Genomic DNA, 13,297 nt, shown 5'->3' on the forward strand with positions numbered 1-13,297 from the left:
ACAACCTACAGAACAAAACAACAGAAACAAAAGTACATCAAAGTAATGAAAAGAAAACGTATACCCTCTAAACGTGAGTCCTCAGTTTACTGTAACACTGGTAAAGCCAGTAACGATATATGTCGACTCCCAGATTTTTATTTATCTTGATAAATTCCTTTAAAATAGATTTATTTATTTTTGTTTGGTATTATTTCACGGCCCATCAATAATAAGAGTCATTTGAAGTTGTTTTTGTTTGATTGTTTTGTTTTTGTTTTTGTTTTTTTTTTGTGGCCAGAAAAAGTTCTATTTTACGGAGGAATTAATTGTCAAATATTTCAGAACAAGTATTTCAATTTATCTTTTGGGGTAAACAAAATAGAATTTAACTTTTTAGAAATTTTCTGCAAAGAATTTATCCCCCGGGTTTAAAATGCGTTACTGACACTTCACATTAGTGATGGATGATGCATTTCTTATTGCCGTGACTGCATTGCTAGTTGCTTAAAGTATCCTCGCGAAGAGAAATTCTCGCAAAAAAACAACATATTTATAGTAAATGTTTGAGGACCTATTGAAAAACGCAGAACGATACTTCTACCATAAACCTCCGTTAGCGGCAGTGAAATACTCTAAGCCTAGACTTAAAGGGACATTTTTAAATACACAACTCCATTGAACATAAGCCAGATGACACGGAACGAGATAGTGTTCGGAGGGTTGGTTATACGATTATTTGTCTATAGCACAAGAAATACCATACATGGCTAATCGGCAGGTGTATCAGTAAACACCAATACCTATATAACGATAGGAATTTACCTGTACTGAACAGGTAACAGGTGAGTCGAGGTGTGAGGACTCTACTTATCCCTAAGGGGGACTTTAATACTAGGGAGATGTGGACATATTACAACGATCTAACTGTCACATATTAAATCTTTTACACTTACGGATGTAAACACGTAAGCGAATATTTACATATTTTATTTCGGATGTAAATGTCGTATCGGTTCACTGTGTCGTGAACAGAGTGAAGACCACGGAATATTGATGTTTCCTGACATTTAACTGTGGGCAGGACTGCTATCGCTATAGGTTGTCTTAGATAAACACGTTAAACCAGAAGGTTAAACCATTCACAACACAACCTTCTCTAGGATCTGGAATTTTGTGGGATATTTAACATAGTTAAGAAGAGAGAACTTTTTATCTGAATGGCACTTTGGATGGACTAGATATATGTCTTTATGATGATTTTATATTGATGAAAATGATTTAGAGGAGGATACGGTGGACAAACTTCATCATGTTCAGAATAGCTTCCTACTCCTCCGCCGACGGCCATCCGCTGTCTCTGGAATCTGAGCGGAGAAAGGCTATGAGTTTAGTATATGCTGTGGAAAGGGAACTGGAAGTCTTCTACAACAAATGGTTAAAAACTGCAAACGATGATCATGTGGACGACTGGATCGCGTATCTCACAGCTGTAAAAGCTAAAATTGGAATAAAACAGTGGTCTAACTACAAAGAATTCGCCTTCACAATGGAAAAAGTAAAACAACAGTCTGTCGCAAATGACAACAAGAAGATATATTGGGAACTGAAAAGAGTCGTGAATCGTGCTAAATCATTTGAGGCCATGATAACACAGGGTAGAAGACGACTACAGAGTGCTCTAAGTGACCATGTACAGAAATACTGCCTCAGCTACTGTCAGGAAACTACTTGTAAAGGTAAGTAGATTTAAGAATGGCATGTCAAACTTTGTAATATTTAAATATGTTGTGTGTGTGAAACTTTCAGATTACGTTATTCCTACTTGAAATTATTCCATTTTTTATTTGAAATCTAAAAGATTAGAAAGAAAAGTCGGGATTGAAAAAATATATAGCTGATTTTATCCATGTAGGAGGTGACTAATGTAAGAATTCATTATTGAACTTGGGATTAGACAGAAACGAGCACTAATCAATTTAGCTGTACCTTTTGTGCACATTACCTTGTTTATACTCCATAACACTATACTTTGTTTCCTAGCACTTTACTTGGCAATTCGTTTTGACAGAATCAAATTGCCGATGGTCGGTAAATCACTACAAAACAAGAAAAAGTTGGATTTAAATTCCAAATTAAGAATGTTAAGGATTTGTCTTAACACCTACCATAAGTCATACAACATTGATACAGCACTCTGCTTGCTGCTCAGCTTTGAATAGGTTGGCTGGCTAGCAACTTGTCAGTGTACTGTAACCGGGTACAGTGTCTTGGTAGTGGTTCAAGCTATGTAATGATATTTCAATGAAAATACACTTTGAAGTTTAAATCTTTTATTAAGAATATACGTTTATCATTTACTATGTTTATGAATCCGACTTTTACCAAAGGTTTTCTTGACAAATAGCGACACTGAACAAACCAGTATTCTAAAACGTTTTTTTTAAATATAATAAATCAGACAATCAAAAAATGAATCCTTTTTTAAAATAAACCATCGTTGACTCGCAATACATACATTCCAACCCATTTCATCTTATAATCACGACCGCAAATTGGATCTAGATTGGACGTCGTCGATGTTGAAGTAGACGCTTTAACTTTCGGAACGTTTGGTCCCAATGTAGATTTACGTTCACATGCAGGCAACGGTTGCCATCGATTAAGAAGATACATAGTATAAACGTGCTTCATTTTCACCCACAAGTAACGAATGAATTACTCATGTTACTGCACATTCGCCTTCTTTTTTCTAATGGCTGTTTTGGATCGTTTTATCTTTCTTTTTGAAATTCCATATATTTGACCACTTCACTTAAAATTTATAATAATTAGGCATAATTGTGACAATGTTGCATCTACTGTTGTATATTTGTTAAAATTGCATGGGGCTAATATTTCGCTGTTGTCTCAGTCAGACTTACATTTTACGGGTACCCAGGTATTAAATTTTGTTTATCATTGCCTTTTAAACATTTTGCACTAAAACCTATAAATCTGCTTGTATTATGGATATTCCCATAGAATTAATTTTCACACTATATTTAATCACTGCGAATAAAGTTAAATTAAATCAACAGCGAATATTACCAGCTAAACAATATGTTGATATATAAAGGTGTTATTAAAGTACGAGTCTTTCAGCGATCATATTAATGGTTGCAGTATAAATTATATTCGCTCGCTACATCTTTATTTTCCGCTAGAAGTACGATTTTGTTAGGTAGGTCTAGTCTCATCTTGTTATTTTATAATTAATTAATTGTTTCGCTAAACAGATATTGTGGCAGCCCAAGACTACGAGAACCAAACAGGAAGGTGGACACAGGAAATTCTCGATGGCATTATGTTGCTGGAAAATCGTTATCGAGACTATCGTGAATTCGAAGCGTCCAACTTTGAAGTTTATATCTCGCACTATGGCACACTTTTGCACTTGATGTCTGAAGTCATTGGGGTTTTCCCCAAGATCACAACACCGATCAAGGACTGGGTCACAGCAGACGAGGCGTACCCGAGGAAATTACTGGATGAAGCAAACAGATACCTTCAACAGAAGATTGATATCAGTGAGATCATACGTAGACGGCATATGAACTCAGAAGAACGGAAAGGAAAGGTGAAGAGAGCTGGATTTAATTCAAAATTGATTAATGGAAAGTTGCAACATGCACTTACGGACAGAAGAGTATGTCGAAAACAGGAACTGACCTACTCAGACACCCTTGGATTCATAAACGACGAAATCGAAATGCAAAAAGAGGACTTGGCTGAAACATTCGAAAGGCTCCATCATAAGGACACAACGTCACAGAAAGCCGTGGATATGATAATGGAAAAGGCAGATATCATAAAACAAGAAATCAAGCAACTGGAAAAACGTGCTAAAATGATTAGAAAGAAGATGATGGACATCAAGAAAGAGAGATACGAAGTGCAAAAAGAGGTTCACAAACTGAAGAAGGTGTATGAAGGAAGCATAAAAGTGACATCACGGATGTACAATGCACTCGGCAGAGACGAACGCAACACTCATGAACTCGAGGACGCACAAAAGAATTTGATAGTCAAAGTTAATGCAGCCAAAAAGATCCGAGACATTAAGTTGAACCCAATGACCGTCAAAATGGTGCATGCTAGTGGATATTCGGCGGGCTTGTTGCAGGATATCGACAGTGCTGGTAAGTGCAAGGTTCTGTGATTTCAACTATCTAGCTGATAGCAAATCAACATTTGCGTGAAAATATTTTGCTGATATATCAACTACCGTATATAGATATGACGAAGTCAAGTAGAATTACTGTTATAAATCGACATTTGCGTGTAAATATTCTCAGAATAAATCAAGAGGTATGATTTACATTTCCATTAAGGAAAAAATAAAACTACTATTGACAAATCAAAACTTGCGTCAAAATATATATTTGGTGCAATGCAATAGTAAGTTTTGAGCATTCAGCCGAATTTTACATAACATATGAATTATAAAGAATTTATTGAACTGCGTGAAAAACGCTTAAGTCTTCCTATTATAATTCCCTAAACTGTATAGTTGTTCAATTTATCTCCCTAATATTTAGCGGTTGTCCCAAATACTTCTGTACATCTGTGTATATACATGATCGCTGGGTATTTATTTTTGTGTTATATTATTGACCGCTAACGTAGCGAAATTAAACCCCCCGCGAATATTAGCAACTACATGTACATGTACATGTATATATAGAATAAGTTTTTTTTATTTCCTACGGTATGATATTGTTTCTCTTGAAAAGCTGTTAACTGAATCCTGTTTCTCGAGCTTATTATTGAATTCCTCAATTATAGCAAGATCATTGATAAATATATATATATATATATGGTCAACCTTGCCCTGTTTGTTTGGTACAGTTTCTGTAATCTTACTCTCCAGGTGCTATATAAACACATTATCGCAAGGTTGTATTGACCAAACTGGTCGCTTAGGTCAATATTTTAACTAGCGGAGGACGGTGGTCAATACATATATAGAACAGTTCTATTTTATAGATAATCAACTAGATAAATAATTAAACCAAAATGTCCCCTGTCTAGCACTGTGGCGACAAATGGGCCTTTGTGTCCATATAATCATGGGCTTAAAAACTCGTTCTCTTAAAGACACGACGTTCCCGTGCTATCCAAAATCAATAATCTATAAATAAACGAAACGAAATTAAATCGTTAGCGTTTGAAGTGTTGGAACTTTCAATTAACTTCACATCAACTAACTTACCTCTGTCTAAATATGTGTTTGTGCCATGCAAATATGCAACTCGTTAAAGTCTTAACACGAATTTACTTGTCTACTTATGCATTCTGAAAGGTGTGTAAGCCGACAACATACAGGGAGCAAACAAACAATAATGTTACTTAAATAGAGCTATAGTTCGTACTTTATTAATGTTGTGTTGGTTGTTTGTAGATGGAAAGGAAACATGTCGTATCAATGTCCTATAAAATATATAACTAGTCAAAGGTTATTGCAAAAAGAAAACTTTTTTTTCTGATGTAAATTTAGCAATATTATTATGGCTGAAAAGCAATATGTAGTCCAATCTTAGTGCAATTTGGTAAGCTTGAAAATCCAATGGGTTATAAACTATACAAAGTCCATCCGTTTCCTTTTCGTGTATAAATAAATGGTTTCCTTTTGAGAAATGTGTTTTATTTTGGGATATTTTAAGGTGAAAGAGACACTGTTCATCTTTGACCCTTTGTGTACGGGACGAATTATTGCAGAGGAGAAGGGTATTGATGTCTTTTGCCAGTTTAAATGCAAATTTATAATTGTAAACCTTCGGCTGACGTTAATTAAAATGCGAAACCATAACTTGCTCTGTGAGTTAAGAAAAGTAAACGAACACTGCAGATATCTTAACTACTAAATCACATGGAAATATATATGTATACCTGTGTAAATATTCATTACAAATCTAATGTAATATATATCTATGCAAATATTGAAAACACAAACCCACTCTAATCTTTTTACAAATATTCAATAAATACCTGTTGTAGATATATACATGTACATTGTTAACATTTCATTTCGTTTCCAAACATGAGGCACAGAAATTTAAAAACAAAAATGTGACTACGACTTGCACTGTAATATTATATAATATGTAAATACGGAATTGCTCTTACTTATGAAGTACAATGGCGAGTTAAACGTTTTATACAGCTAATATTACCACTTAAGTAAGCTCATGGTCCATAATTTACTTCATAAAGAGGTCACACGTCACACATGAATGAAATACATAATGTAGAATATAGATGTAAATTTTAATATTACCACAGGTAAAAATTGTATTTTATTGAACTACGTGTTTTGGATATTGTTAAAAGTACGTCTCGTTCACACAATCAGGCCAGCGACTTTAAATGGTCTTGTCATGTGCATCAATGGACTTAACTATTTGACACCCAGTTTTGGAGTTCAAGATTCCAATGTCGATTACCTTATCTAGAATCAGGGACGTGTAAACCTATCTCGTGTATTGATAATGGATATGTCAGCATGGTTTGATTAGTATTAAATACAAGGTTTGATATGCCTTGTTCATGATCAGCAATTCGAGGGTGTAGACGATAACAATATATCTAGATAAACCCTGATCTAAATCTAAACCGATAACATTGTTTATCAAGAATCCATTTTCTTTCTTCAAATGTTGTTCAATGAAATGGCGTTGATATCGATGTCTATAAAACTTGTGTGTCGTTTAACATGTTTACCTTACAGGATTGTTTATTTGTCACTTCCAGAAGATGATAACGGTGGTCACTTTATTATACATATTTAACGTAAATTTCTATCAATAACAATCTCTAATTCAAATTATGAGCGAAGCAATTATTGCAAAATAGAAAAAGACAGGGAAATGTCGACCTCACAAATTATAGTATGCGAAAGATATGAATACTTAACAAGGCTTTACGATTCTTAGAGGATATGAATAATCGTGAATTCATGTGTGGATCAGCTATATCAAATGTTCGCGAATTTTATGCTCTGTCCATCCTACCGTTTGTACATAAGCCGACGCGTTAACAACTAAGACATGTTACCCGGTAACTCCTCCAGCAATACTTATTTACAATATTGTTTATTAGCAGTCATGACTATATAACACATTCGCAAAAATCATTACACATGCTTGCGTGCCACTTAATAAAAGATCGTGCCTCTATATCATTTGTGACTGAACGGCATACTTATGTGAATAAGATTGGAAGCATCACTGCAAGTACCACTTTTGGTTAACAACGTGTATGTGTCAGAAGACTGATTTTGTATTCCTATTTTTGTGGTATTTACGTTATTATTAGTGATTTAATCAATAAACATCCTAAGTGACCAACAAGCGACATAATTATTCCTTACTAACTCTCAAAGGGTAAAAGCTTTCCCAATTGACCTTCATATGATTGAACCCATCCCTAGTAATCCTCAGACTGTAAAGCTCAACCTTAACGTTCCTCAGACGGTCAAATTCCATCATAACTTAGCCTTAGACTGTAAAATTCACCCTTAAAGTTCCTCAGATAGTAAAACCCACACTTACTGACCCTAGACGGTGAAGTTTATCCTTAATGTTTCTCAGACAGTAAAAACCCCACTCCTACTGACCCAAAGACGAAAAAGTTCACTCTTAACGTTCCTCAGCCAGTAAAAAATCCACCCTTACTGACCCCCAGACGATTACATTCATCCTTAACGTTCCTTAGACAGTGTAACTCCACTCTCACCTCGGCCCCAGTTCATCCATAACGTTCCTCAGAGTATAAATTAACCCACTCTCACCTCAGTTTCAGACGGTAAAGTTCCTCTTAACGTTCCTCAGAGTATAAATTGACCCATTCTCAACTCAGCCTCAGACGGTAAAGTTCCCCCTTAATGTTAGTCAGACAGTGTAACTCCACTCTCACCTCGGCCCCAGTTCATCCATAACGTTCCTCAGAGTATAAATTAACCCACTCTCACCTCAGTTTCAGACGGTAAAGTTCCCCTTAACGTTCCTCAGAGTATAAATTAACCCATTCTCAACTCAGCCTCAGACGGTAAAGTTCCCCCTTAATGATAGTCAGACAGTGTAACTCCACTCTCACCTCGGCCCCAGTTCATCCATAACGTTCCTCAGAGTATAAATTAACCCACTCTCACCTCGCTTCAGACGGTAAAGTTCTCCCTTAACGTTCCTCAGAGTCTAAATTAACCCACTCTCACCTCGCCTCAGACGGTAAAGTTCCCCCTTAATGATAGTCAGACAGTGTAACTCCACTCTCACCTCGGCCCCAGTTCATCCATAACGTTCCTCAGAGTCTAAATTAACCCACTCTCACCTCGGCCTCAGACGGTAAAGTTCTCCCTAAACGTTCATCAGAGTATAAATTAACCCATTCTCAACTCAGCCTCAGACGGTTAAGCTCGCCCTTAATGTTGTTCAGACGGTAAAACCCCACCGTTTGTGACCTCAGACGGTAAAACCTCACCGTTTGTGACCTCAGATGGTAAATATCACCCTTAATGTTGTTCAGACGGTAAAACCCCACCGTTTGCGACCTCAGACGGTAAAACCCCACCGTTTGTGACCTCAGACGGTAAAACCCCACCGTTTGTGACCTCAGACGGTAAAACCCTACCGTTTGTGACCTCAGATGGTAAATATCACCCTTAATGTCGTTCAGACGGTAAAACCCCACCGTTTGTGACCCTCAGACGGTAAAACCCCATCGTTTGTGACCTCAGACGGTAAATCTCACCCTTAATGTTGTTCAGACGGTAAAACCCCACCGTTTGTGACCCTCAGACGGTAAAACCCCACCGTTTGTGACCCTCCGACGGTAAAACCCCACCGTTTGTGACCCTCAGACGGTAAAACCCCACCGTTTGTGACCCTCAGACGGTAAAACCCCACCGTTTGTGACCCTCAGACGGTAAAACCCCACCGTTTGCGACCCTCAGACGGTAAAACCCCACCGTTTGTGACCCTCAGACGGTAAAACCCCACCGTTTGTGACCCTCAGACGGTAAAACCCCACCGTTTGTGACCCTCAGACGGTAAAACCCCACCGTTTGTGACCCTCAGACGGTAAAACCCCACCGTTTGTGACCCTCAGACGGAGTATTTCTCATTGTCCCTGACATAGATATCTGATATATTGATCAAGTAGCAATTATCTAGTGTAGCCTTGTGCTTTAATCATCGATCATTTATTGATCGCCAATATGGCTGTTCCTGAAAGAGTTACCTTTCTGCAAGTATAAAAACATTCCCAATTATCGGTCTCTTTTTACCAATTTACTAAACAAATAATGTTTAGAAATACGTAGTAAACGCGATATAAACCTTGACGTGCTCAGTATAGTATAAAACGGTTTTATTTGTGTCCTTCGGAAATGTCTTTTGATTGTACCTGCATTAATTTTTCCTACATATCGGAATTAATAAGATTATGAGATAATGAAATATAAAAAGGTGCTTTCAGTAGGAGATTATGTTTTGTGAACGTAAAAATGAATCTGTCAACTGGAAGGTGAAAGCATTGTGCTAAAACTTACTCATGTTTCGACGACATTTGCAATTAGCAATTATTGTGTAACTATTAATAAGGTAACTTTAGATTGATTAATAAACTACTACATGTACCTTTTCAAGAGAAATCTTAGTAAGTTTTGTTTAGTCTTTTAGCAAATTAACACTTGTTGTAAGTCAAATTTCTTAGTAATATGATCTGTCTGAAATCAATTGGTGACATCTATAGCATTATAGGTTTCACCACATTTTCTTGGTTTTGTCTGAACCAGATTTTCGAAGTATTTTAGATTAATTTTTTGTTACTGTCCGACCAAAGGCTGGTACCTACGTAATACATTTTCTGTGTTAAACGTTTATAAAATACTCTCATTCTTAACTTCAATCAAATAAGGGGAATTAAACCAGAGAGGAAAGTGGATTTTTTGGCATATGTATACATGTATATTTAAGTTGTAGACGTGTAAGATGATTCTCATACATGGCAAAATGTTGTTGATCTATAAATAGCAATGGTTTTTTAACGTGACAATCTGCTTAACTTGATGTATTCCATCGTTTTCATATGTATTTGCGTCATTTCCTGAAGGTTAATGTGTTTCGATCATCGTTTACCGATCATTTAAATGGCTGAAGTATAGCAGATTTACATAAAGCAATAAATATATACATATGTATATATATATATATTAGATTAAATATCTGGCAGTTTTCCATATTACACTTGTATTTTCAGAGCAAGATCGCTTATATTGCGTCGTCATTATATAGATCGATATCTATTATTGTATTATGATAACTACTTTCCGATACCTCGAATATAAATTTCGCCCGTAGATATTCTGAATAGCGTATCCTTGTATGCTGAATTTATCTACGGTATTAAACTTTCTTCATTGTATTTATACATTCTCGCCCACTTAGGAAAGAGGTTTATATATTGATCACTATGATGTACGTTGAGACATTCTGTTAACGATGTAGCATGAACCCCTAGGCAGACCTAGCTCATACTTACACCATAACATCACATCTACAAACTTTTATTTAAAACACCTGATCAGATTATGTTGGTGGTTAAAAAGACCTTTTACACCATCACATTCAAAATAAGCATTTTACGTTATGTCGTATTTTGTTGTTGAGTTCCGGTAATAAGCCCTCAAACCAATAAGAATAACACCATAAGTAACAACCACAGTTTGAAATAAAAGCACAAACAAAGACCAATACACTTCCATTTATAGTCGATTTTTAATTGAATATGGATGGCGATTTTTGATTGAATATACCGCTTAAGTGTTAAAATATGAAAAATGTACTTTCATATCAAGAACTCCGAAAGGTAACATAAAAAATTCCAGTTAACGGAGTATAAAAATCGTACCAATTAATTCATATCAATACTTACTGAAAATAGATTTAAATGACGATGTAATTTGAAACACCAAAAACTCTATTTTTGTAAAGCGTGACTGATGACCTTTATCATATATATTCTATGTAGTCATCCCTGTAATAGACATTGGCAGCCCAATACATCACTCGCGTTATATCCCTAATATATCGTTGGTCTAATGTATGTTTTAAGATTTTATATATTTTTATTAAAGAGTACCTGGTACATGTATACAGTTTTTGTATATCACTTTATAAGTGTTAAAGCATTTATCTAAATCCATTAAAATAATTTATAGTTTTGTTTCTCATTACCACTCTAAAAAATATCAAATGTTGTTATAATTAACGTGATCCTGGACGTAGATTGTACCTGTTAGTAATTAATCCGGCGACTACCAACCACTCGATCACTCTCAGGATTCCAATTTATATGAAATCCTTAATAATTGAAATGCTAAAAGTTACGTCAAATGACTCATTTTTCTGACCCATTTATTTTAAGGATACCCTCAAAATCATTTAATTATTCAAAATAATATGTTGTAAAACCAACGTCCAGAGGTATATTTGAATCACATCAAAGAATACCGACTTATAACTTAACCGTAATTCAAGCTCGAAATTGATATCAGTGCAATGATTTTCTAATTCACGATGGAACCTTTTTGCTTTTGTCAATCGAAATGAACAATTTAATTTCCAATTTGTCACTGAAGCTACATGAGTTGATACTTGTATCGTTATGATCTAGATAAAATCCTCATCAATTTATCAAACTTCAAAGAATAAGGTATAATGTGATACATTTCCAAAATAATGTGGAAAATACTTAAACAAACCAAAGTTTTTAATCAGAAATAAAAGTACGTCCTCTTTTAAACCCTAACAGCTGTTCGAAATCAACTAGATATAGCAAGGGGAGTGTTTAGATAGCTTTATTCTTTATGTAATTCCACATCTGGTAATTGCCGTAAATCAAGTTTTAGTGTAGCTTTGTTTCAAAAACAAATGCACCGTTTTATTGTTAGACATTTCAACGCCAGATTCGCAAACACGCCAAGCCAGAAAACCCTTATTCTTTTTCAAAGTTAGGATAAAATTTACGAAGATTCTTAAATTACTGTCGAGCTTATATTAATTGCTGTCAATTGTATCTGTATTGTATTTACAGGGCAGTCATTCAGACCAACATCTTTGGATTCTCCCAAGACCTCGATGCAATCCCTTGACAAATGGCAGCGCCTTAGTTATGGAGCGTCCAACAGATCACTGGAGAGAGCTCGCGAAAGCCTTGAGAAGCAGGCGATGGCCGATGGCATGCGTCGAATGGTCATTGTTACATAAACTTAATATGTTCGACTGTGAAACCTCTCCAAACTGAAATATTTACCCGATACCTCTAGGTTGTGGATTTCTGGATATGACTTCTGAGATTGCTGCTTATTTAGGAAATATGGCACAATGACGAGTGTAAAGTATTCAACAAATCCAATTCAACTTTACACAAAGGCGAGTGTAAAGTATTCAACAAATCCAATTCAACTTTACACAAAGGCGAGAGTAAAGTATTCAATATATCCAATTCAACTTTACACAAAAGCGAGTGTAAAGTATTCAACACATCCAATTCAACTTTAATCAAAGGCGAGTGTAAAGTATTCAATATATCCAATTCAACTTTACTTAACAGAACATAATTACAAGGTACAAATCCACTCTCTCCAGCAAGAGACTACACACACACCCAATCGACTGGAGTACACACGTACCAGAAGTCAGTATGACAGACATATTGTCCATATCACTGGTAAAAACTCGAGTTTTAAATATTTAAATTAATACTGGGTGAAAAGGATGGAATAGATATCATGTGACTTAGAATATATAAGAGACAAATTTACAATATCACCACGTATAACCGGGGACGAGGCGAGACCGTGGGGTCTGTCCTTGTAAATGTCAAAAGTTGAAGCATACCTAACCGACTACTAATATAGCAAGTGTAAGACTTGGATACCATTCTGAAACCGTTACTATAGAATGGACATAGCGAGTGTATTTGGAGTAACCGCTGGGTTATTTACCTGAAGAATAGCATCAATGACAAATAGTGTTGCAATCCAACAGAACGCATTAGGACAGGAGACGCAAGGTTGATATTTCATTCTGAGGCACGAGATGTAGATAAAGCCTCATAACACTAATAACATTGTTATACATATTGATGACATTTTATGTGATCAAATTAACATTATGATTTAAAAGTATTACACAGAAGACACAAGATATTAAACCTTTCAAAACAAATTTAAAATTTATACTCGAGTAGAAATGAATTCAGTCTGCAAGTTCGT

At 35.6% G+C, this 13,297-nt stretch overlaps 1 protein-coding gene across 1 annotated transcript; it reads left to right on the forward strand.

Annotated features, from left to right (window-relative positions):
- Nucleotides 1–717: 717 nt before the first annotated feature.
- LOC117333260 lies at nucleotides 718–13,276 on the forward strand. Its single transcript, XM_033892474.1, has 3 exons — nucleotides 718–1,718; nucleotides 3,258–4,160; nucleotides 12,115–13,276. Exons 1-3 carry the CDS (start codon nucleotides 1,292–1,294, stop codon nucleotides 12,285–12,287), a joined length of 1,503 nt encoding a protein of 500 aa, XP_033748365.1. The 5' UTR covers nucleotides 718–1,291; the 3' UTR covers nucleotides 12,288–13,276.
- The last annotated feature ends 21 nt before the right edge of the window (nucleotides 13,277–13,297 follow it).

This window comes from Pecten maximus, chromosome 8 (assembly GCF_902652985.1).
Source record: "Pecten maximus chromosome 8, xPecMax1.1, whole genome shotgun sequence".
NCBI lineage: Eukaryota > Metazoa > Mollusca > Bivalvia > Pectinida > Pectinidae > Pecten > Pecten maximus.

Coding starts and splice junctions, on each gene's coding strand:
- LOC117333260 (XM_033892474.1), top strand. CDS start 1,292: ATGTTCAGAATAGCTTCCTACTCCTCCGCCGACGGCCATCCGCTGTCT. Junction 1,719..3,257: donor TCAGGAAACTACTTGTAAAG/GTAAGTAGATTT, acceptor TTCGCTAAACAG/ATATTGTGGCAGCCCAAGAC. Junction 4,161..12,114: donor GCAGGATATCGACAGTGCTG/GTAAGTGCAAGG, acceptor TTGTATTTACAG/GGCAGTCATTCAGACCAACA.